Here is a 27,387-nt window from a genome sequence, read left to right as displayed (position 1 = left end):
GTTTCAGCCCAAAATACCCATCAGATTATTTATTATAGCCTGTAGAACCTGCCTATTTTGGTGGCTGAGTACAGTGTAGCTGTTTTAGTAGCCTGTGGCTTTAAATGCAAATGAGCTGCTTCTCCCCACCCACCGTTTCGACATGTGTGTCTGCTTCTCATGGGTTAAATCAGATAAACAGCAGTTAGTGATGGATGAAGCTGAAAAAACGTCACAAGTCAAAAACACCCAAGAAAGTTTATTTGATGTATTTGTGGTGGAATTTATTCAAGCATTTCTGAAATGATGAGTCTCACACAAATGCCATTTGCATTACACACACATTAAAGTTTACTGACACCATGTGGCCGTGTTGATTATAGCGGTTAAGAATGAATGATTTAACTGTCTTTATTACAAACTCTGTTTTAAATTTTTTTTAAACGTATATAACTTATGAAAATCACAGAGATATTTTAATCCAAGTTTATTTGCAAAAAAATGTTCTGTGGACGTGTATAAACATTATTGTAGAAACATGATGCCTGTCAATCAATCGGTGGTCAGGGAAAACCACACCCACGTTGCAGTGGGCCTCAAAATCACTGTGATATGGGTCCTATTTTATTGTCAGGATATTTTTTAAAAAGAGACTTGCGTTTCTATCACTCTAATATGACTGTGGACACAATATACCTACATACAGCTCTGTCCAAACAGCTTACTAATGTTAATCATAGGTGTCCTTTCAAGTTTACGTAAATGGTGAAGAAATGTTTATTTTTGGTTGAATTATGCCTTTAGATATATTTTTATTTAACAAACATTTTCTAAACATAAACTCCAAGTGTCTCAAACTCTATACAGGAAGTTACCTTCACTATCAAAAAAGTCTCTTCCTCTCTGCTCCACTGGACTGGGCTTCTCATGAAGTGTTTGTGTGATTTTCTCCAGCTCTTCGTCAGTCAGAATCACTCCATCCCACTCCTCCTCAAACTCTACATCATCATTCACATCCATCTCACCTTTAGACTCAAGCCTGTCCTGGTATTCGGGTGCCACATTCAGTACAGCTGTCTGTTTTGATAATGTTATGTGTCCAGCAGAGGGCGTCAGTCCAGTCTGCTTGGTGTCCAGTGTTTTGAGGGCAGAATGAGATGTGTTTGCAGAGGGGAGCAGTACTGATGGAGTCAAGCTCTTCTGAAGTCTGGATTGTTCAGCTTTGCCGTCTTTGAGATACTGTGGTCCACTGCTGGGGGAGACTTTAGCATCCTGCTTTAGCTTCCGGGCTGCTGGTGGGGTGAACGTGCTGCGCAAGACTCTGGAAATGACATCAGGGCTGACAGAGAAACCCTCTGCTAGTCTCTGGAGCGTCCATTCCTCTGGAGACTCCTGCTTTAGGTACCTGTGAAATCATATGGCAGATGACTGGCCGGTAAAAAACTACAACATTTCTGGCAAGACATGAGATTGGTATGATTTATTGAGAAATCAACGTTCAAACATTCATTGATTTTACTTATTTTTCTTTGGCTTAGGGCCTGATTTACAAGGAGCTGCATATGAAAGTTTTTGTTTGTTTTTTTGCCATGAAATACTTGCAATTAAGAATCATCTATTCTAAAAAAAAGTATTACATTAAATTGTGAACTACTATTTTAATTAAAAAGACATAAAATCATAGCAACCCCTTCCCTTTAAATGATACTCTGAGGAAAAAATAGGATTTATTCATATTTTCATATAAATAAAATGAGATTCCCATAAACAGGGGCTGACTTGGTGATTTTGGGGCCCAAAGCAATTCCAGGTATGGGGCCCTAGCAATTAAAAAAAAAAAAAACTGCATGTTAAAAAGCATATTTTGTATATTTTAATATTTAAATGAACCATTCTCTTTCTAATGTAAAATTAAAAGCAAACAAAAAAAAAACAAGTTCACAAACTATGTACAGCAGGGGTGTCCAAACTCAGTCCTGGAGGGCCGGTGTCCTGCAGATTTTAGCTCCAACTTGTCTCGACACACCAGCACAGATGTTGAGTCAGCTTGATTAGCTAGCTCAGATGTGTCTGATCAGGGTTGGAACTAACCTACAGGACTGAGTTTAGGCACCCCGATGTACAGTTAATTGGCTATTGTTGTGATTAGATTTTAATAGTAATAATAGTAAACTAACATTTAAACAAGTGGAATTTACAATTCATCAAACTAAACTTTGCACCCGTTATCATATGAACTGAATAATTGCTGTTTTTGAATCGGTGGCCGTTTCACTGGAGAATGTGATGTGAACAGGCCCTCTTTCTTAAGCTCACAACACTCATCATCTGAGCTGTTTTGGCCAGACAGCAGGATCGTGGAGGAAGTTGTCGTATTTATACTTTTTTCCCCAAATGTTCTCAATATTCTCACTCTTGAACACTCTGTCTGCCTCTTCTCTAATCGCTAGCAAACTGGTGTCACTAAAATCTCTGTGATTGTGAACAACTACAAGATAATAATAAGCAGTCAATTTAAATGATTACATGTAAAACAGTGGAGAAGCAGATGGGTTTAACTGTACCAGGGAAATACCTCACGTTTCTACTGCTAAAATATTAGCCGTCGGCATGCAGATGAATGATCTGCTCTCAATGCTGCAGGTGTGAGAGATGGCTGTGTGGCACCGTGCCGCCTTTGAGTGCTCTAAAGCGGTGGAGAGGCCGACAGCATCACCCTCAGCACGTTGTGAAGAGTGATGTTAGGAACGGTACAGAACATAAGACTCTCTAAAAATCTCCAGTAACACCTAAAAACATTAGCTAGTCACTTTTTGGAAAATTTGCCGCTTAGGGGGGTCTGAAAAGTCGCTAAGTTGGCAACACTGTCTATGATCAAAGCACTCACACTTCGTGCATGTGCAGTACGGAAGGAACGTTCCACTATTCATGGGGGCCTTGGTTTTGAAAATATTTAAAATCGATTTTACAACATATGACTGAAGTGAAGTTTATGTATAAACTAATTTCAAGAGGATCACGTGATTATGATTGAACACGGCTGGTTCTGCATTAGCATTTAAAATTATAAATAGCCATTATAAAGAGCCAGGGTTTCTCACTACAGTCATCTTCGATTTGAAGAATCCCCCCTTCCACCCCTACCTCTTCAACTTTCCCTCCATAGGGCGGCATGGTGGCCCAGTGGTTAGCACTGTCGCCTCACAGCAAGATTGTCACCGGTTCTAGTCCTTTAACAGGTTGGATTTCATTTCTGTGCGTAGTTTGCATTGGTTGGAGGTCCCTAATTCCCCAAGCCCCTAAGCGGCTGCTTATCTCACTTATTGGTTAAGTCCACACCTGGCCAAGGGGTATGAATAATTTCAGCTTGACTGTATATTATAAATACACACACAAGCTAAATAAACTGAACATATACACACATTTTATCTCATTTTATTTAATCTCCTAATTAATTATTTAATATGTTTACATTTTAAATCAAAGTTTGGGCTCACAAACCATTCAAATAAGTATGACATATGATATAAAAATATAATAATAATAATTTAGTCCACACATGCACGTGACAATAGAAAATGATGGCTTATAATCACAACAAATTTTGAATGCTCAATGTTGTGACTGATTAAACAGAATTTCAGAGACCTTTGTAATAGACACAGGATGCGAATTACAGGGGGGTTTGGGGGGACTGACGCCCTAACTAACACTTGATCCCTCCCTGAAGGACATCAAAACAAGATGTATGGAGGGTCAACCCTGTGATAATAAAAATAGCTTTCTCTGATTCATATCTTTAATATTAATAATTAAAAATGTATAATATAAATATACATTTGATCCCCCTACAACGGCTTATAACATTGAGAATGCATAATTGCGCCAATCAATGCTAGGAAAAATATCATTCAACAGTCCTAAACTGGCAGTTCTAGAGCACAGATAGACAACTTAAGTATTCACAAAACAAGTTTCTTGTAAAATAGATGTTTTTATCTGCATGTAGGCTTAAAAATGAAAAATTATACACATAATTTGTATAGTTTGACCTACAGTACAGTAACCTCTAAAATAGTCATCAATATCCTTCAAAACCCTAAGCATACATTTTATTAATATATGATATGCAGTTTAAATAAATTCATAAATTTGATTCACTGAAGCATGTATTACCCAACTACTATTGAAAAAAAATTGCCCCAAGCCCCCAACAACCCCCTGGCAATCTTTGCACACAGAATAGACAGCAATTTGCACACTGAACAGACAGACATACTGACTTTGTTACCTTATCTGTTCAATGGCATCCCAGCTGAGCTTTCTGTGTGGAGCTCCAGGAGTGTTCATTTTCCTCTTGATTATATGAAACTTTGCTGCTTTCTGTCTTCTCCTCTCTTCACTGTACAGAAGCGTTAACATTAATGCATGAAGACAGAAGCTTTTGTCCTTCTCTAGAAGAACTCACCAAATAATAGAGTCCAGTTTGACTTCCACTGCATCCATGTCATGGTCATCCTCAAACACGGCACCCTGTTGTTTCTGTTTGGGATTCTTTGACATCCACCCGAATGAGCCTCGACTGGCATGGCGACGGGCCTGGCAGACAGCAGGTCCTGGGACAGGGGCCAGTTTGGTGGCCAGCATGAGGACTCTTCTCCAGGGGGACACCATTCTAAATGGTCAGAGATACAAAGACAGTGATATCCGAAACTTCAACTGGATCCAACATGAAAATGACTATTCAACTAATTGTAATGGACCCTTTTCACAAGCCTGTTATGACAAGTTTAATGGTCATCAACATCTTAAATCCAACAAAAAAGTTTTAAATATTTTAATAAAAAAAAAAACGTATGAATATTTATATGTATTAATGCATGAATTATATCATCTTTGTTTTAAATTACAAAACATGAATTACCGCTTGTGAACGGGTTTCTAATGCAGCGTCTATAGGACAGGACAGTAAATTAATTTGAAGTTATTCTCTCCTCTGGCTGGCATTATCAGTCTCACACAATTTTGTTTCTTTTTCTGAAAGTCTTTATAACATCATCATTGATTTTTTCTTTTTTTATTTCAGCAAATATGATTGTAAAAAATTATTTGTTGTATTCTCTCATTCATTGCATAAGTTTTCCCAACTATGACGACTTTCTCTACTGAGGAACCCAGAAGTGTGAAACGGGTCTATTAGCCATGAAACAGTAAGAGGACACATTACATTAAAATCTCAGTTATTTTAAGCCATTATTCACCCAAAAATAAAATATGCTGTTATTTTCATCCTCAGGACATCCATGATAAAGAATACTTTTTTCAGCATTTTAGATTTTTTTTCAACTGAAATCGTAGTCCTTTGCGAATCAGAACTTTGAGAGCAGAAAAACAAATACAGGCCAAACTTATGGCATAACAGTGAATCCATTAAAGAAGAAAGTGCCCTATTTCTTGGATGGCCTGAATGTGAGTAAATAGCAAATGTTATTATTTGGATTAACTATTCCTTTAGAGTCAAACAGTTCAGTTTATTTTAAATAAAATACTAAATTGTAAGATGTTGAGTTTTTTGCTTCTATAACGTTGTAGGTGAGTAGAAATGAAACATCCAAATACATGTGTGTGTGTGTGTGTGTGTGTGTGTGTATTATTTTACAATTGAGGTAAAGTTGGTTTTATATTTACACATTCCTTCAGTGACAGCTTGTGACATGCTCCCTGTATTCTTTACCATGGTACTTTAAATGTTCTGTTTAAAAATCACATGCAAGTATGTCTTCAAGACAACATTAGCACTATTTATTTGACTATGAACAATGTTGTACTTTGATAGTCATTGGCTACTAATATGATTTCCCTATTTGTAATAGGCAAAGAATACTTTTCTGAAATATATTAAGAAGGGAAAATTCTTTAAGGGGAAAACTTTACCTCATTTTTTTACACAGATCTACAGATGTACTGATTCCATTTACAATGCATATCTTAATGTTGATTTCTCTGGAGAAGTTGTTCCCATTTATAGAGCTGGAAATTAAATTATTTTATGCTCTTCTATATTACAACTAACTAATAAAAACAGTTTGTAAAAGCAATTTTACTTACTTTTTTTCCTCTGATTTGTGAAGTGAAAATATAAAGACATTTCTCTTTAAAAAAAACTTCGATATATGATAAAACAACATGCCAAGTATGACGAAGAATGTTAATTAAAATGTGTATCATATTCACATGATACAAATCAATATATGAAGCTGCACAATAACAGAAAATAACATTTATTTAACATTCTGCGTTATTTCTACGTAAGCGAATTGTTCAAACTCAACATTTTATTTCAGTTGTATACAACAATTCATCTCACAGCCCAAATTGTGGCAATATACAAGCTCATAACGTCGGATGCGATACGTAAACAATACAAGCAAAGCACTCACATGTTCCCCTCGCTCTTCCTTCACGGTGACATTATTCCGGAAACCGTGAGTTTAACCAGGTACGCATGCGCTGCAGTGGTTCGATTGTACTCGGGCAAACTCGGCTCCGTTCGCCGATCACATGCGCCAAGCCTGCCCCCTTTCTTCTCTGTGTGGCTCATTTTACGCCATTTTGTCCGCACCACTGTGTTGATTGGGTTTTTGAGATCTGTAGTGGAGCCAATCAGAAGGGAACCGGACAGCCGGAGAAACGGTAAAGGGTTGCGCTTGCTCTAAGGGAAATGGTAGCTGACAACACGGATTGGTTTGTCAGTGACCAACCAAATGACTAATTCCGAAAAATGCAGAAATCAAATCAGTTAATGCGAGAGGGGAGAAAGCGCGAGACAGATGATATGCGCGCTCAGGAGCGGACGCTAAACATGAATGAGACTTTTAATAAAGCGCTTCAAAACAAAGACAGACCTGCTAATGTTTGTCAAATAAGAGCTTTTTATATTAATTACACAGCATGCTGAATTGTAGTACATTTGTTGCAGCTTAGTTTATAACAATGATCAACTGATGTTTACCAAACAAACCTTATGAGGTGGATGAAATGGCACAAATTTGTGAATCATTAAGACTTTCATGATAATCTTTTACAATCTTAAACGTGTATGTGCATCTAAAACCATCAAAGTCAGTGGGTAATATAACATTAAGTTCATAATGTTAAGCACTTTCTTCAAGGAAACATTTAGGCTCAAATACACTTGGCTTGAGGCCCAAACCTGCAGCTATTAACATATTTCTCAGAAAACTTTTAATAGAAATTTACTAGAGTTATTTATAGTCAATAATAACCTTGTGATTCTTTTATATGTGTATTTTATTACAAATTAGGTGAGGAAGAAAAGATGGAGCAATATACAGCTACAGCCAGTGGGGATCAGATAGTGGTTCAGGCTGCCAATGGGCAAATCCAACAGCAGGTAAGAGCCAATGTAAACATGTTACTGTTTAATCAGTGACTTTTACTATGGAAAATGGGGCACAATGAGTGTGTGCCCGATATGTTTTCCATTTTTATTGTATCTAATTTTAGCTTTATGCAGATGTGTATCAGGTGCAGTGGTATTTTTAAAAAGCACAAGCGGTACTTCAGGAAGTGATTTCCAATTCAAGGAAAGGACTGGGTAAATAGTGTTTGAACTAGCTTGCAAAGTCTCTCTATTTAAATGAGCATTCTCTGTTTTGAAAAAAACGCAAGGTTTAGGTGACCCAAACACACCCAGTGCATTTTGCAACACTGTGAGTCAGAAAGACAATATTTATATGTACACTATCAGTCAATTAATATCTTCAATGAAGCTCTTCTGCTCTCCAAGTCTACATTTATTTGATCAAAAATACAATAAAAACTGTAATATTATGATTGTAAATACATAGAAAGATTTAATTTATTCCCATGATTCGATAAGCCTCATTATTAGTCTTGAGTGTGATATGATCATTAAAATATATTTTTAGAACTTTACATTTATTTTTATTTAGGTTAATATAGAATTATACTAATTGATATATATTTATACTAATTTATATTAGATATATTTATACACACACAAAAAACAATATCTAATTTATGCTGCATATTGTAAACATCCGTAGTACATAGGTTACGCATTCATACTATACGAATCGGAGTGCATATCATTATACAAAAGGAGTATTTAAAATCAAAAAAGTCCCCAGTCCATTCTAAGAGCACTTTTTTTTTCGACATACAGTTCAAGTTAGAATCATTAGCCCCAATTATTATTTTTTCCCCAATTTTTGTTTAACAGAGAGATTTTCTCAGAACATTTATAAACATAACAGTTTTAGTAATTTTTCTCGTAATGCTTCTGACTGTGCACACTGTCTTTAGCAAACCCGTTGCATGGAGAGTTGTTTGCGTATGATATTGGGGTTTTAAAAATAAGGAACTCTCTCTATGTTTTTTGATATCCACATCTTGTTTGTGGTAATTCAGTCTTTAAATTTTTTTTTTATCCCATTTCATTTTTGTATATAATGTCAAGCAGTGAGGAGTGATTGTGAAGGGAGTGGGGTTTGAGGGAGAAGATGCAAAGGCACTTTAATTTTGAGAAGGAACTTTTTCTGCAAGAGAAAAAAAGGGCTGGTGCTCAAGCATCAGAAGCCCCCCTCTGCATGTACCTGTCGAGGAGTATTTGTAACTAATCAACAATTAAATTAATCTGGGTAGTGTTTATTTCTCTGTATCCATTATAATTTAGGGGGTGGATATCATTTAATCGCATTTTTATTTTTGTTGTGGATATCTCTAAATTGTACCCCAGAAATCATTTTAAAGGATGTGATGTTTATGCCGCTCCTGAGTGTCTTTTTTTCTGTTCCAAGATACATGAAACAAATGCCATATCAATATAAACTGTAGTGTCATACAACCACATCTACGTAGTCTATGTTGATTTGTGAATATATACATGTGTAATTTTGTGTACTTTATCTGCTGACATGGTGCAGGTAAATTTGCAGTACTTGGGGCTGAGCAAAAAGTTGCAGGCTGCAGTTCACCTAACAGCCACTGGTATCACTAAACAAAAGTTTTAGATTAAAAAAAAAAATGTTTTGGTTTACTCGAAAATGAGAATTCTGTTATTAATTACTCAACCTCATTTTTTTAATGCCCCAAGACATTTGTTCATTTTTGGAACACAAATTAAGATGTTTTAGATTAAATCGGAGAGCTCTCTCAGCCTCCATAGAAAGCAACTGTCCTCAGACATTACAGAAAAGGAACCGAAAACTTGGTCAAAGCTTTCCATGTGACTTTAGTGGTTTAATTATTTTCGTATGAAGCTTCAAAAACATTTTTTGTGTGCCAAATTTTTTTTGCATTTTATTAACTATAAGCAGTTTAATGCTTGTGTCTTGCCCTGCTGACTCTAATGACAATACGTTGTAGGAAGTAAATGTACACTTTGACCTGATTTGGCAGATAAGATATAGGACTGAACTAAGCTGAACTTCAACTGTGAAAACTAGACTGAAGGAGTTTGAATTTAGTAGAATTTCATCTAAGTTAAGCTGCTTTGACACAATATACATTGAAATTAAGATGAATTAAAATGTAGAAATGTTTTGACAAGGTTTTTGGTTTTCTTTGTTGACGTTTTGTGTTTTGTGAGAGTAAAAGTAGTCTTGTTTTTGTATAAAATATCTTGATTTGTGTTCTGAATATGAATATAGTCCTCAAGGGGATTAAAACCAAATGGGTGTGAGAAACTTATTACTTAAATTTTTATTTTTGGGTGAACTAACCCTTTAAGAAGCGTTTCTGAATTCTACATAGCCCCTTTACACTGTGGATATAGGAATTACAGAATCAGAGTACAATCAAATATACCTTCGTGTTAGACAATATGCGGATCAAAGTGTGATGTGGGATTGTCCACAGGCTCAGGGCACTGTAACTGCAGTACAGCTGCAAACAGAAGCACCCGTGGCTACTGCTACAGGCCAGCAAGTGCAGACGCTCCAGGTAGTTGTGTGAACTCCGACTTTCAGGCCTGTGATGTTGCATGCGTCATCATGTCACACTCTTTGTGAGATATAAGCTCATCCTAGCATGCCTTGATTTTACTTGCACTATTCTACCATGCTCATTGTTAAATGTGGCATTGAAATATCAGTGCAGGACTCGTCATGTGGAGTAACTGTGGAAATCCTAACATAAGATCACCTGCATGTTGGAACCAATTCATATCCGAGTATATCACTCTATTAGGGGTGTGAGATTAAAGCTAAAAATAATCAACTTTATTTTTGACAATGTTTGTGTTTTTGTTCTGGTACTTTGTCTGAGTTCAACCGGTCATGGATAAATACGTTGTAGCAAGTTCCCATCTTAAAGATCCTGTGAGGTACTTTGAAATGTGCAGTGTTTTAAATTCGATGTTTGACGTAATCTCAACTAAAAAGTAAAGAAAAGGCGGGACATATAATAGCTCCTCCCCTTAAAAAAACAGCCAGTTCTTGTTTTGTTTTTATCACAGCTCTGTCAGTGAGAGTGATTGACAGTTATGACACTAGCTAATAGATATCCTTAAGACTAACAGACTGAAACTAATTAATTTCATGGGATCTTTAAAGAGCGTGTCATTTAATCATTTATTCAAATGAGTCATCCTAATCACTGAGAAACAAAGCAAGTAAACTATCTTTGTTGATTGGTGAGTCATTGACTCACTCGATTGACTCAACAGCATATTGGCAAAAAGCACCTGGCAGTGTTGACAAAATCAACTCTTAATTTTTGTTGGACTATTATTAAATTAATATCATTTATTGGCTGATATTTGGGAAAACATCTCTTGATTGTGTGATGTTACTTAGCGATATCATATCTCACAAAAATAAAAACCTAAAAATTTTTTTTTTTTTCATTTCTCGAATTAAAGGGTCATATTATAACCTTATTTCCTTCGGTTTTATCTGGAAATTAATGCTTTTTGATTCTCTAAGTGTTTGTTTTTTTATTTGCCCAATGTAGTGACGTACTCTAACGTCATGTCACTCAGTGTTAAAACAGCAATTACATTGTATTGTAGATCACAAATATTGCACACCTCTAAACTGTATAGATCTGAATTAAATGCATGATTGATTGTCTTCACAGGATTCTCATTATGATCATGTTCATTTTAGAATACAAACGTGGAAATACACTGACTGGCCACTTTATTAGGTACACCTTACTAGGCTAGACCCCCCTTTGCTTTAAAAACTGCCTTTATCCATAGTGGCATAGATTCAACAAGGTACTGGAAATATTCCTCAAAGATTTTGGTCCATATTGACTTGATAGCATCACGCAATAGCTGCAGATTTGTCGGCTGCACATCCATGATGTGAATCTTGCGTTCCACCACATCCCAAAGGTGCTTTATTGAATTGAGACCTGGTGACTGTGGAGACCATTTGAGTACAGTGAACTCATTGTCATGTTCAAGAAACCAGTCTGAGATGATTCACGCTTTATGAAATGGTGCGTCATCCTGCTGGAAATAGCCAACAGAAGATGGGTACACTGTGGTCATAAAGGGATGGACATGGTCAGCAACAATACTCAGGTAGGCTGTGGTGTTGACACGAGGCTCAATTGGTACTGATGGGCCTAAAGTGTGCCAAGAAAATATTCCCCACAGCATTACACCACCAGCAGCCTGAACCATTGATACAAGACAGGACGGATCTATGCTTTCATGTTGTTAAAGCGAAATTCTGACCTGACCATCCGAATGTCACAGCAGAAATCGAGACTCGTCAGAACAGGCAACATTTTTCCGATCTTCTATTGTGCAATTTTGGTGAGCCTGTGGGAATTGTAACCTCAGTTTCTTGTTCTTAGCTCACTGGAGTGGCACCTGGTGTGGTAACTGCTGCTGTAACCCATCTGCCTCAAGGTTCAACCTGTTGTGCATTCAAAGAATGCCTAAATGCATTGAGTTGCAGCCATGTGATTTTCTGATGAGAAATTTGCATTAATGAGCAGTTGGATGGGTTTACCTAATAAAGTGGCCGGTGAGTGTATAGCTACCTCATTACCACCAGCCTGGTAACTTTCAACTATTATAGGGCCCTAAATTGAAATAATATAAGTAACTCTACAAGCTTAGCAATTAAAATGGATTTTTTTTCATATTTCAGAATGGTCCCATATTGTCTTATATTGTCTCTATTTTGCGGGTGTAAAATATCTATCACCCGTTGACTTTAAGTGTGTGTTCAGGTGCAGGGTCAGCCACTGATGGTGCAAGTGAGTGGTGGTCAACTGATCACGTCGTCAGGTCAGCCCATCATGGTGCAGGCCATGTCTGGAGCTCAGGGTCAGACCATCATGCAAGTGCCTGTATCTGGAGCTCAAGGTCTTCAGCAGGTCAGTTGTCAACACTCCTCAGTGTAAGGAAATATGCTTAACTTGATCTAAGGTCAAATCACGTCCTATGTGTTATTTAGAACTTTTTTAAAGCAGCTTTGCAAAAGAGACATGTTAATAAATGCCCATTTTATGCCTTTTGGACAAAAATCTTTCATGTTATGTACAGTAATCCAGTTGTTTGTGTATGTATGAAGTCTGCAAACATCAAAAGCGGATTACAGACATAGTCTTTGTCTGCCACAAAATATTTTAAACAGGCCTGTTATGCCTTTAATTTGACAATAATGAACAAAGCTATTACAGTAATCACAGTCACCCATCTGCTCTTTTTTGTATTTAATTGGTTTTCTTTCATTAATGTATTTGGGTGTTTTTTTCTGCATTACAGCTGTCAGTGTAGTTATATTTTAAAGGATGTGTATGTCAAAATTGTAGTACTGTATTGCATGTTGTGATCCAAATTAAAGTATATGTGAATAAATAAATAGAGGCACTTAAAAGCCTCATGTCTTTATAGCTGCATTCATCAGGGCAGAGCTGTATTTATTGACTGTTCTATTATACTTGATGGTAAAATGATCAAAAAAAAAAAAGTGATGTTATTATAAGATTATTCTCTTCATTGTTATGACATTTCATGAAACCTCTAAGATGATAATTGGTCTAGGTTTAAATGTTCTTAATATCCCTTTGGTAGTGTCATTATTAATGCACAGGTTTTTTTTAAACATTGGTGTTATTTATATTGGGTGATTGATCTCTTTGTATATGTAGATCCAGTTGGTTCAGCCTGGTCAGATTCAGTTGCAGGGTGGCCAGACGCTGCAGCTGCAGGGTCAGCAGGGTCAAGCTCAACAGATCATCATCCAGCAGCCACAGACTGCCATCACCGCCGGCCAAAACCAGGTCTCTGATAAACTATAATAAATCCTTTTTCTACTAGATTTGTTTTTAAGCGTTTTATGGATGGTTACAATTCCATTTGTAAAAAAATCCAAATAAAAATTATAAAATGAATAACACTCGTGCCGTTTTGACATTTTGCTTAACAGTTTGCACCATGCCACTGATTAACTATAAGGCAAGGCAAGTTTATTTATATAGCAGATTTCATGCACACACAGTGGCAATTCAAAGTGCTTTACATAAACAGGAATAAAAGAGACAAGTATAAGAAAATAAGACAAACAATAAAAATAATTAAAAACAGATTAAATGTGTTAAAACAGGTTATAAAAGGTGCGATCTGTCGGACGTAGCACATTGCTCTTTATTATAAAGAATTGGTTTAACTGGTATACCCCAAATTATTATATATTATGTAGTACTTTATTCAACATTTGTTATACTATAAATGTGAAGCTATTAATAATTTTATTCACAGGTGTGTTTAATTTATCTACAAATGAATCGCATTATACTTGTTTGTCTATTATTAAGCTTTTATATGTTCATGATCAGGCCCGAGCAGAGACCGTCCAAAGTGCATGTGATGTGCAGGATAAATTTTTGGAAAAGCGGGGGGGGCACGTGCCTGTTCATGATCATTCATTCAATAACTTTTTGACGGCTTAGTTCCTTTATTATTCTGGGGTCGCCACAACACAATGAACCGCCACCTTATCCAGCATATTTTGTAGGCAGCGGATGCCCTTCCTGCTGCAACCCATCACTGGGAAACATGTATACGTGCATTTACACACACTCATACACTATAGACAATTTTAGCATACCCAATTCGCCTGTACCGCATGTCTTTGGACTGTGGGGGAAACCGGAGCACCCGGAGGAACCCACACAAAAACAGGGAGAACATTACAACTCCACACAGAAATGCCAACTGGCCCAGCCGAGGCTCAAACCAGTGACCGTCTTGCTCTAAGGGGAACGTGCTACCCACTGTTCCACCTACGTTTTTTTTTTTTCTCCATTCATTCTGAGAGTGCTATGAAAATAGTACTTATGCCGGCATGGTGTTGCCAGCATCTAACATAAATCAGTAAATCAGTAAGAATGTGTGATGCATTTTGCAGGGGCAGCAGATCACAGTACAGGGACAACAGGTTGCACAAACAGCTGAAGGACAGACAATTGTGTACCAGCCTGTGAACGCTGATGGCACAGTGCTGCAGCAGGGTATTTAAATGCACACCTACACCCTCTTTACTCTCATTATACTGTAGTAAACCAGAATGAACAACACCTGAATGATCAGTAATATTTCATTTGACTAGTTCCACTCATGTTTATTCAGGTTACTTAATAGTCCTGTCACCTCCACAGGCGTGATCACCATCCCAGCAGGCACCCTGGCAGGCACTCAGATTGTCCAGGCAGCAGGAGCAGCTAACACCTCCACAACCAACAGCGGGCAGGGCACAGTCACTGTTACCCTGCCCGTATCTGGAAACATGGTGAACGCTGGGGGAATGGTCATGGTAAGACCTCCTGATGAGGTATCTAACAGTCTTAAACCGTCCCCTTCATTGGTCATCACAAGGGTGGTGGGTGCATGCTGTTAAATACAATATCACCTCAAAATCTCGCCATTTTCACATGCAGATCCAGCCTACTGAAAATAAAAGACGATGATTTAATGATTTTCTTTAGTTTTTGAGATATTTTAGGGCGTACTTACACTGTGCTATCCGAACCATGCCCAGGCCCAAGTGTTAGTGCTCTGAATTGGGCTCAGGCACGATTCAGTTTGCCGGCCTTGACCTGGTTGGGCTCAGGCGTGGTACGCTTCCTCCTACTTCCCGCAGTATGAGGACTTTATGGTTGTTTATGAGCGTCAAAAGTGGCCGATCTGTATGGCGAAATATTTGACTGCCTGGCACCACATCCCAAACGACTAAAACAATTTAACTAAAGAAATCTCCACTGTGCTGAGGGAAAGCGTTTGCTGAACACCGCATCATTGATGATGTAAGCATGCTCAGGCCCGAATCTAATGTGTGTGCGGGCCGTCGGAGGAGACGGAAGGAAGGACAAGCATGTTTCGGCCGGGTTCAAGGCAACTGTACATAGTGTGAGTACGCCCTTAGTATGATTTATTTATCGGAGTGTCTAGTTTCAAAGTGAGAAGTATCATATAAACAGTGACATTTCAGTAATTTATGGCTGTAGTACATAGTGGGTTTTAGAACTTCTGCATAAAGATGGTAAACTTCTGGTGAAATGTAATTTGATATGTCAGTTGATCAGTACTTTCAGGTTACTAGGCAGCACCAGGGCAGCACCTTTAAAAAGAGATAAAGTTAGATAAAAAAATGTGTAAAAAATAATAAAATGACAATTAGTTGAGTTTAAAGGCATTTAAATTCCTGTGAAATGCCATCTGATGCTTTATCAGCATCAATAAATTTTGTTTACAATCAGTTAAATAGTCAAAACTAGTTTTTTTTACACTTCAAAGTTAAATGGAGTTAAAGTTGATAGGTTATTTTAACTACACTGAAAGGGATAGTTCACATAAAAATGTCTCAACCAAAAATGGAACCACTCGCCCTTATGTGGTTCCAAAATTGTGCGAGTTTCGGTTCTTCTGATGAGCACAAAAGAAGATATTTTGAAGAAAGCTGAACACCTATAAAGAAATACTATGGAGGTCAGTAGTCGATTTTCAGCTTTCTTCAAAATATCTTCATTTGTGTTTAACTGAAGAAAGAAACTCGTAAAGCTTTGAAACAAGTAAAAGATGTCAGAATTTTCATTTTTGGGTTACTAATTTATTCAACTTTGCACCGTGTCGCATTGAGTTCAAAACAAAAACATAATACAGGTGTCTGATGTAAAATTACAACTTTTCATATTTTTTTTCCATGAAAGAGCAAATCTCATCTCAACAACACAAGGGTGTAAATAATGGCTATAAGTGTATGCGTAAGTATTTTAGGTCAACTATTTATTTCGTATCAAAGCATTCAGTGTAGAAAACAACAGAATGTGAGGAATCTTCCTGGAATTTGACGATTTTCTCAGAAGCATGTGGAAAGTGGCGACCTCCGTCCTCTGTGTGTTAATCTTTAGCGCTGATTCAAGTATAAGGCTGAAATCTGCCCATCGTCTTGTCCACTAATGATCCACTCGGCTATTCTGTGGGTGTCCTTCTCTCACACTAGTGTCATCATATTTCAGTCCATGTTATGTTAACTGTTACCTGACCAATCACGGGGTTGATAATTAATTTGATTTTAATGGTTGACTGAAGTTGCAAATACAGGCCATGTCCACATGTGCACAAGTATTTTAATAAATGCTTTTGTTTTTTTAAAAACCTCCGCCCATATAAGAACACAAAAATGGACCCTGATGCATGTAATAACATTTTTTTATGCTGCTATACCAAACAGGGAATTTAGAGTAAAATCAATGCAAACATGAGAACAGAGGTAGATTACTGTCCCGCGGTCGAAGAATGCGGGATACACAATGTGTTTGCTGTGAATGTTTGAAACTTGCGTCATTCGTGTCTTCAGCTGTGGTCACACTGGATTTTACGCCCCATAGACTTCCATTCATACGCATGCAAATGCAGCAGACCATAAACGCAAGATTGTGTGAAAAGTTTCGCATATTGCTGCATTGCAAAGTAGGACTGGGTGATATTGCAAAAAAAAATTACGATACCATGTTTAACAATATCATGTTTCATATTATTCGATTTCGATAATTATTGACTATTTTTAACAATACATTTACGAATATTTTTTTTTTTATTTAACCACTTTATTTTAATTAACCAACAGTACTAAGGCAAATACTTTTAATAGTCAAAAACAAAAATATTTAAACAAAATATCTGATCTTGTAATAATAAAATAAACATAATTGTTAAAGAGACTCTTGATGTTACTCTGTTAATGTTACAAAGTGTGCAGTGGTAAAGGTAGATCAACATCTGTAAGGTGTCAGTTATAATGATACAGTAAACCTCAAACTCTGTCAACAAAACAAATTAACATAATCAAATCAGAGCTTTCAAGTGAAGGAACCAACCATCATTGTTCCAATAATATGTACTGCAACATTACAAATTGTGAAGTTGAATGTCTACATTACCCCATGCTAAAAATATCTTTCAGATTGGGAGCTAGTGGCTGAAATGCACTAGAAAAGAAACCAAAAAGCCACTCTGACTACATATTTTTTATTTACAATCTCGTGTTTTTATTCTGACCTGAAGTAACAAGCATGAGTGTGTGGATTCCTTGATCATTTGCAAAAACATAAAACCCAAAACCGAAACTCCTTACCAAATTTTTTTTAATCAATTTTGACAGGTGTTCAGTCAGTAAATACCGATTTTATCGCCCAGCCCTATTGCAAAGTTCAAACTTAGTGAACTCTGACCTGCGAAATTACATTACGTGATCGCGTGAGACCAATTAAAACATGACCTCTCTGTAGAGACATTCAAAATACGGAGCAATTACTCGCTTTTTTATTGTCTAATCATCTTTTTTAGTTGTACCACTTTTTCGTGTGAACCCAGCCGTGTTGGCCAATCAGAAAGGAGAAAACAGCGAGCACACTGACGTCATGAGGCAAAAGTTCCTGTTGTAGTGTCCACGCCAACACAAAGTTTTGGAAAATCTTCACCCAGGTCGGAGTTTTCAGAAAGTTTCGGTTTCAGTCACGCGTTGCACAATTTTCGTGTGGTCAAGCAGCAAAACTGCATAGAAAAAAATGTTGTGTGATTTTTGAATACATGTGGACAGGGCCACATTTTGTGTTGCATTTCGACTGTATTAACACCATGTTCCCCTTCTTTCCCTTTCAACTTAGATGGTACCAGGCAGTGGTGCAGTGCCAGCCATCCAGCGAATCCCTCTGCCAGGTGCTGAAATGCTTGAAGAGGAGCCGCTGTATGTTAATGCCAAGCAATATCATCGCATCCTAAAGAGGCGCCAAGCTCGGGCAAAACTGGAGGCAGAGGGAAAAATCCCTAAAGAGCGAAAGGTGAGTCTTACATCTTACATCTTCCGAATGCTGTCATATGCGCATCTTGAAATAAATGATCCAGACTGACCCCACACTCCATCCTACAGAAATACCTTCATGAGTCACGACACAAACATGCCATGCAGAGGAAGCGCGGCGATGGGGGCCGGTTCTTCTCCCCGAAAGAGAAGGAAGAAATGGCCTTGGCGATGCAGGTGAGAGCGCAGGCCCGTATCAAGCAGGAAGACTTCCACAATGCCACCGAATTGGCAAATGCACATTGGCTGCCCGAACACACACCGTCCCTTGCATAAGACACTCATTGAACTCCTTAGCAGATCATTCTCATTCCTCCTCTGGTGTGACATGCTGTTCTTGGCTGCTCTTGCACGAATCACTTCCCGATTCTCTCCCTGTGCTCGTTGGCTGCTTGAGTCTGTCCCATCATGTCTCATTGCTACAACAGACTGCATGATCTGCATAATCTGCTTTTTCATGGCCTGTCTGTCTGAGTGTGGATGTCCATTTTTAAAAAGAAAAAAAGATCATCTCATCATCAGTCAGGATGAAAACACTGATATTATTGGCACGCAGCTCTTCAGGATGAAGGATTGCTAATGCCATGTGATTGGCTTAATCATGTGACTGTCAGATCTAAACATCATTATTATTAAACAGCATGGAGGTTAAAGAAAGCATGAAATTTTCAATCATGAAATCACTGAAATAGGATTTTTTTTTTACTGTTATTTTTGAGGGATCGGTTTGTAAAAGAAACGTGGTTTGTTTGAATGTATATATTTTTATTTCTTTTGTAGAACCTCTTTTGTTGTGTTGTTTGTGGATGGGTCCTGCTGCTGTGCTTTTTCTTGGTTTTCATACAGTGTCTGCACTGTTCATTTTTTGTCACATGTTGTGATTTTTATACTGAATAAACATTCTGACAAGATTCAGAGGAAAAAACTAAATTTATTACCAAAATCAACTATCATGTTTGGTGTCTGAGATTTGTTAATATATATATATATATATATATATATATATATATATATATATATGGGTCAGTGACAAAACAGGTTTGGCAAGATGGGAAATTTAAAAATCTTTTACAAAGTTGATTTAAAAGCATCCGTCAGATATTTTAAAATGTACAGATTGTATTCATGTTGATTTTATGTAATTAAAAATAACATTTACACCATTTTTTACAGACATTAAGACTGAATGCAACTGAAAATGTCAAATGGTGTAACTGCCAAAAATTGTGAAATATTAAATAATTTACTCCTCCTAGATGATATGCAAGTGTACACACTGAAATAAATACTTCATTTTAAAATACCACAATAACATTTATTGTATTCGCATTATCTCTAAATGTACATTTTAATGAGTTTTTGCAATATTCGGCCAGACACATGCTAAAAACACTTCTGGTTTCTAAATAATCTTTGACAAATTATGTAAAAAATGTTAAAAACTATTTTATTACACTAAACTAAGTGTTTTAATTTTAATTTCACATTATTTCCATGTACATAATTATATTTTTATGTAAAATACTGGTTACACCAATTGACAAAAACCAGTTACACCACCTGACAGTGTTGCTTCTACAGCCAAAGATTTTGAAATTGACAATTAAAATCAATTCAAATTAAGAATGATAGTCAACAATTTCAGTGGGATTGTCATTGACAAATGTGTTTAGAACAATGAAACCAGGTTGCTGAACGTTAATACACCAAGTAATAACATCCTTTACATTAAATGTGTGGCCCTCATCAATAGAATATTAACTAACTAAAGAAACATGTTTAACATTTAACACCTTTTCCATCACTGTTTCTTTTCAGTTGGCTTAATTAAAATAAAAATAAGTAGATGATATTAGAAAAAAATCCACTATTTTACTTTTAAGCTATTTAGAAACAATTTGCCAAACACTGTACGTAAATCACTAGTACGTAAGAACTGCTGCTTACTCGTTGTTGCCTTGGTGCTGGGATTAAAGGCCAATTTTTGTAAGCGTACACGACTGACTGACAACAAATAATTTCATGAGTGTATCCACAACTTATCCACAAACTATTTATTTTATACAGTTAACTTCAGAATTATTATTAGTCCCCCTGAGCTATTAGCTCCCCTGTTATTTTTTCCCCAATTTCGGTTTAACAGAGAGAAGATTTTTTCAACACATTTTCAACACATAATAGTTTTAATAACTCATCTCTAATAACTGATTTATTTTCTCTTTGCCATGATGACAGTAAATAATATTAGACTAGATATTCTTCAAGACACTTCTATACAGCTTAAAGTAGCATTTAAAGGCTTAATTAGGTTAACTAGGCAGGTTAGAGTAATTAGATAAGTTATTGTATATCCATGGTTTGTTCTGTAGACTATCGCGGGGAAAAAGCTTAAAAGGGCCAATAATTTTTACCTCAAAATGGCTTTTAAAAATTGCTTTTATTCTAGCCTAAATAAAACAAATAAGACTTTCTCCAGAAGAAAATTTTTTATCAGACATGCTGTAAAAAACCCCAAACAAAACTGATTTCAACTGCAATTCATTTGTTTAGCAACTTCTGACTTGTTCTTCACAACTTTTCATCATTAAAGTTCCTCCGAGTCACCTCCAGTTGTTAATAATAATAGTACAACAGCAAGCGCATCAAGTATGAAAACCTCCAAAACTTAAGGCTGTGTGCACTCAGTCTATAGAGGCTTGTCAACCTTGTTTCATTTCCCATGTTAATTTTTTCTTTTATTTAAAAAAGAAATTCCCAAGTGCTCTTTAACAGAGAGAATATTATTGTCAACACATTTCTAAACAAAATAGTTTAAATGACTAAATTCTAATAACTGATTTCTTCCGTAATCTTTGCCATGATGACAGCACATAATATTTGACTAGATAATTTGTAAGACATTAGTATTCAGCCTAAAGTGACATTTAAAAATGTAATTAGGTTAATTAGGCAAGTAAGATCTATTGGCCAAGTCATTGGGTAACTGTGGTTTGTTCTGTATTTAAGAAGGCTAACAATATTGACCTTAAAAACTGCTTAAACATTTTAAAAACTGCTTTTATTCTATCCAAACTAAAAGAAATAAGACTTTCTCAAGAAGAAAAAAAATACTTACAACATTTCAAAGGAGGGTGATACAGTGGCTAATGTGGTTAGCACAGTTGTCTCACAGCAAGAAGGTTGCTGGTTTGAGTCCAAGATGGACCAGGATGGCTTACTGTGTGGTGTTGACATGGGTTTCCTCTGGGAGCTCCAGTTTCCCCCACAGTCCAAAGACTTGCGGTATAGGTGAATTAGAAAAACTAAATTGACTGTGTATGAATGTGTGTGTTAATGAGAGAGTGTGTACATTATATTGTGTGAATATAAACATGGATTAACATAAACAAAAAAAAAACATTCATGTTGTGCAGTAAAATAATTTTATCCTATGTTTACAGAGCTTTAATAGTAAGGTTGTGGATTAAGCACCTATTTCTCAAACAAAAATAAATAAATAATCTACACTATGAACACAAATAGTAGTTTAATTTATGTCGCATTTTTGATCAGCATCATGAACTAATGATATTTGACTAAATTGACCCCTGACAGAAAGACTCCTGCTATACGAGTCAAATGGTGTAACCAGTTACACCCCTTGACATTTCAACTTAAAATGAAATTTGACAGGCATTATCAATAACATCTATGTAAGCACATGGGCTTGGTGGGAATATTTCAAATTTAACTTTTAAATATAATACTTATTTTTATAATTATGAACAATTATCAGTGCATTTCTGGGGTCTTACCATTTGACATGCATATCTAAGAATAGCTGACCATACCTTAAAAAGGTCAAAGTATCTCACATTTTAAAAAGAGTTACTAACCTTTGCATGCAGCAATTAGTCTTATCAAGAGTTCTTCTCTGTGATTCAATTTCCTGTCTAACTGTCTTGTGCACAATATTAACAAAATGGCTCAATAAATGGTGGTTACACCATCTTGACATTTCAGAAATTTGAGGTGACAGAAAAAATTCCCCAAATGAATTATAATATTTAAAACAATTGTGCTATATTTACCTTTATTTACTATTAAATATGTCTAATGTAAAATTATGCCAGACTAGCCGATACAATGTTTCATTGAGGCTTTCACATTTTTTAAACAAGGTAAACTATTTGGTACCAATTTTTTTTGGTTACACCACATTGACATTCTTGCAATAATCCCCTAAAAATTTTCTTAAAATGGATTAAAACCAAAAAATTAAACTTGGTCCTCAAAATAGAGAATGTATGCAAGTAATTTGCTTATTTATTTTGAAACTGTAACCTACTTGAATTTATTTAAAAGACATGGACACAAAAAAATGAGCGTCACGTCATTGACCCATATATATATATATATATATATATATATATATATATATATATATATACATATATATATATATATATATTGCTGTAGGATACATTAGATCAGGGGTTCCCAAACTTTTTAGCCCGTGACCCCCTAAAATATCAATGCCAGTTACTCGTGACCCCCAAATTCCTTGGAGGGGGTTATAAATATACAAACGTTGCACACATATTAATAAGCTTATATAAACATGGGCATGTTGACAACACAAAAAAGTGCACGTCATTTGTTTATTTAACTCAACTAAAGAGACTGGTGGACACAATGTTTTCAGTACAAGTCTATTCTTGGTTTAATTTTGGAGAGCGCCAGTCAGAGATCATTCTCAATGTTCAGATGTGGCCTGTATTCATTTTTTAATGTATTTGATTGCCATAAAGATGTTAAAGTTTAACCTGGTGCTATAAAATCAACCTGCTGCATCTGACGCTATTGCGGTGCTGTTAAGCTAACATAAACAAACCAATTCTGTCAGTGCAATAGCCTTGTGGTTAGCATGCCAACATATGGTACTGTAGCATGTCAGGGCGTCCCGAGTTCAAATCCTGGCTTAAGGACATTTCCCTACCGTACCCCCCTCTCTCTCTCTCTCTCTCTCTCTCTCTCCAACTTCGCTTCCTGTCTTAATACTGTCCTGTCTAATAAAGCCAAAGAGGCCAAAAATAAATCTTTAAAAAAAAAAACTAATAAAAAAAACAAACTAATCCTATGAAAAAATAGTTAAAAGGCTGATGACTTTTCATTTGCATGTTGTTTTTTTTACTAGTATTAAATACTTCTGTTTTTATTTTCTGTGGGTTATGGTTAAAATATGGTATTTCTAATAGTTTAATAAAATTTATTTGACTTTTGGAATCACCAAACGATCCCCACTTTGGGAACCATTGCATTAGTTCAGGGACGGCCTACCCTGTTCCTGGAGATCTACCTTCTTGCAGATTTCAATTGAACCCATATCAAACACACCTGCCTGTAATTATCAAGTGTTATCCTAGTTAATTTGGTTCAGGTGTGTTTGATCAGGGTTGGAGCTAAACTCTGCAGGAAGGTAGATCTCCAGGAACAGGGTTGAGTATACTTCTGTTGAGATTATCAGAAGTGACAATAAAGACTTTTACATCGTTACAAATTCCATTTAACTTTATTAAAATCACAAGTAACACACTCAAAATGTGGTTTTGAAACATTTTCATGTCGATAAAAAGTGGTCACTTTTTGCAAAACCATTTCATGTATATCATATATCCTGCACATATGGTTTTAACATCTGATTGCAAGTTTTTTTTTTTAAAATAGACAAGCGGTATTCTTTCGAACTGCATATTTCAGAATCCATATATATATTCAAGTATATTTATTTATATATTTATACAATGTAAAACATCTAATGACAAAAAGTCGAGACAACAAATATTCTTATGTTGCATTAACTTTTTTACTTTTACTTTTTGAAATTATACATTATGCATAAAAAAATTAGGGCAGCAAGATTTTTTTACAGGATGCAGTTGTGCTGCTGCTACTGCTCCAAGAGTGAGGAAAGGTATTGACAAAACCTGCATACAACAGAGATAATGAAACATGCTTTAAGAAGGAACTTCTTAGCAAAGAACCAGAAAACCCCTCTTGCAGGTCTAGACAAGAGGTGCTGGGGAAGGAGGGCTTAGGAATATCCCTAGGGTGGATAGCGCTAAGTTGAGTCACAATGGAGATGAATAGGATGAGATTTGTGAGGCCAATGACTAGAGCCAGACACAATCTGCGGACATTTTTGGCTTTTTCTGTGCAATATTTTGTAAAATAATCTGCAGATTTATGCCGAAAGATTTTGGGAATGTCATAGCTAACAATGCAATATATTAAATGTAATATATTTTTCTTTTTTACTTTTATTTAATGTTTACAATGCAAATCCAATTAGATCCACTTATTTGGTAAAAAAAAGCAAATCTCTCATTTGGTAAACAAAGTCATATCTCATAACATTTTCATATTAGTAAATATTATTACTAAAATTAATTTAAAAAATGAATAAAAATAAATTTACACATATTTACACAAGTAAATAAACACACTCAGTGATGGGCTAAAAATCAATGGATTTCAGATTCCGTTATTTCCTTCCAATGACTTATATAGAATCAATCAGCTGTAAAGAATATATATATATAAAAGTATACACACACACACACACACACACACACATACATACAGTTGAAGTCAGAATCCCTTCGGGGTTTTTTTGTCTTTTTTTCAAATATTTCCAAATGATGTTTAACAGAGCAAGGAATTTTTCACAGTATGTCTGATAATATTTTTTCTTCTGGAGAAAGTCTTATTTGTTTTATTTCATCTAGAATAAAAGCAGTTTTTAATTTTTTTAAACCCCATTTTAGGGACAAAATTATTAGCATCTTTAAGCGATATTTATTCTCAATCTACAGAACAAACCACTGTTATACAATAACTTGCCTAATTACCCTGACCTGTCTAGTTAACCTAATTAACCTAGTTAAGCCTTTAAATGTCACTTTGAGCTGTACAGAAGTGTTTTATAAAATATCTAGTAAAATATAATTTACTGTCATCATGGCCAAGATAAAATAAATCCATTATTAGAAATGAGTTATTAAAACTATTATGTTTAGAAATGTGTTGAAAAAAATCTTCCCTCCGTTAAACAGAAATTGGGGAAAAAATAAACAAGCAGTCTAATAATTCAGGGGGGCTAATAATTCTGACTTTAATTGTATGTGTGTGTGTATATATATGTATATATATATATATAGAGAGAGAGAGAGAGAGAGAGAAGAGAAAGAGACTTTTTTCAAACATGAAACCTTACTGACATCAAATTTTGAACAATATTATAAATGCCTCTCATATTATGATGCAGCTTCAGTTGTTTCTGTTACCGTATAAATGTTTTGGAATTAAAATATTTTTTCCAGAGACTCAATGGATGAAAACAGAGAGACTAACATTAAACATTTCTAAATAACACAAGTCCAAATAGCTGGCATTTCCCTGAAATCCCTGATGTGACAGCTTGGTAAACATAAACCTTTGGCTGGTTTTCTTGGTTATTCAGTGTTTTTCTTTATGGTGCCTCAACTCTCGTGTGCGTGGAAGGTGCTGAGTGAAGCATATGTGAAATCAGCACTGAGGGTAATGATTGACCTTTTTCCTCTTCACTTTCTTCAGCAGGAGCAACAGGACCAGAACCAGACAGGAGATGAGGCCGTGGCCCAGATGATCCGGGTCTCATAGCATTAAAACCACTACTGAGTTTGTACAACAAAGTGACTCAAACACAGCACTAACAGACAAACAGTAATTCGGCCTGGCCTGTTTCTCATGTCTTCCAGTGAAAGGAGGATCTCATTTGTTTTTGTGTCTTCTAATGGTCTGATATTCCTCCAGAGGACGCACATAGAAGGAGCCATTACTGTTAATGTACAGCATAATGAATTCAGCTCGCGTTTTAAAAAGCAATTAAATAGCAAAAGCGTGAATTGACCCTCAGAGAGATGTCGGATTCGTTGTTAGTAATAAGGACTCATTTACTGTGATGTTCCATAATGGTGGCAGTAGAACACATTTTGCCAATGTACTGCATGAAGACCGAGGCGGTCTGTTTGATTTTTTTACTGTTTTGGGAATTCTTGTCAGGTCTATGAACTCATAAGTGAGACGTTACTTGGAAATAATGTAGGTGTTTTCTGTAAATATACATTGTTGTGTTGTTCAGTGAATTTGTACATGTTTGGTGTGTGTGAGCACCGGGGATACAATTAAGGCAAAAGGGCAACATTTTTCAGAAATCAGCCCTGGTCTCCAAGGAAACACAGGGAACATGGGGTGTTCTTGCTTCCCAAGCTTCTGCACAGTACATGTTTCTTTCTAACATGAACTAATTTTACATTAGTGTTTTCATAAAATGATTGTTTGTATTTTGAGTGAATATTTCTGGCTCATTTATAGTTTCTTCTTATGTTCGACATTTTAGTCGTCTAATTGTATTTTGATAAAAAAGTGTGTGCTGAAAACATTGCCACAGATCTTGTTTTGAGAACTTGTCTTTATTATTGTAACCTGTGTGAAGGCAAGAAGGCTAAAAATGATCCTAATTCAAACAGTTTAATCCACTTTGCTACGATTGAAATAAGATATTTTAAGGTAGTGCTCCTAACCTGGGGTCTAGGGTTCAAGAAGATAACTATTTATATAAATGTTATTGCATTTACCTATATATATATATATATATATATATATATATATATATATATATATATATATATATATATATATATATAATATTTTTTTTCTCAGTGAATATAGGCAATGTATTTTGGTGCATTAAGCAAAACAGATATATTTATTTAAATAATATTTTGGCCACCAGACATATTTAGAAATTGAAAGATAATACAATTAAATACAAGCAAAATATTGGAAAAAATTACAACCATTTTTTTGCTTCTCATGAATTTTCCTCTTTGTAAAATTTGCATTTAATATTTTTATATAACATTTAAATTTGGTTGTACTTGTTTTTGGACCATTATAATAAGTGATTTTTTTTAGATAAGCTCCACATTTGACTTCAGTGCTGACTAATCTTATT

The 27,387-nt window shown here is 35.7% G+C and overlaps 2 protein-coding genes across 9 annotated transcripts; one reads left to right on the top strand and one right to left on the bottom strand.

Annotated features, from left to right (window-relative positions):
* Positions 1-241: 241 nt before the first annotated feature.
* ngrn (neugrin, neurite outgrowth associated) lies at positions 242-6,449 on the bottom strand. The gene is given in 4 exon segments (NM_001045253.1): positions 242-1,384; positions 4,271-4,381; positions 4,448-4,654; positions 6,420-6,449. Coding segments are annotated over 3 exon segments (870 nt in total). The 5' UTR covers position 4,654; positions 6,420-6,449; the 3' UTR covers positions 242-831.
* Positions 6,450-6,588: 139 nt separating this feature from the next.
* nfyal (nuclear transcription factor Y, alpha, like) lies at positions 6,589-26,819 on the top strand. Of its 8 annotated transcripts, none has more exons than XM_068223017.2 (10): positions 6,608-6,672; positions 7,305-7,393; positions 9,883-9,969; positions 12,217-12,363; positions 13,141-13,272; positions 14,400-14,502; positions 14,650-14,804; positions 18,157-18,330; positions 18,420-18,527; positions 25,965-26,819. In XM_068223017.2, exons 2-10 carry the CDS (start codon positions 7,319-7,321, stop codon positions 26,028-26,030), a joined length of 1,047 nt encoding a protein of 348 aa, XP_068079118.1. In that variant the 5' UTR covers positions 6,608-6,672; positions 7,305-7,318; the 3' UTR covers positions 26,031-26,819.
* The last annotated feature ends 568 nt before the right edge of the window (positions 26,820-27,387 follow it).

This window comes from Danio rerio, chromosome 8, assembly GCF_049306965.1.
Source record: "Danio rerio strain Tuebingen ecotype United States chromosome 8, GRCz12tu, whole genome shotgun sequence".
Taxonomy (NCBI): Eukaryota; Metazoa; Chordata; class Actinopteri; order Cypriniformes; family Danionidae; genus Danio; species Danio rerio.
The sequence above is the reverse complement of the archived record's forward strand: the minus strand, read 5'-3'. Positions and strand labels throughout refer to the sequence as shown.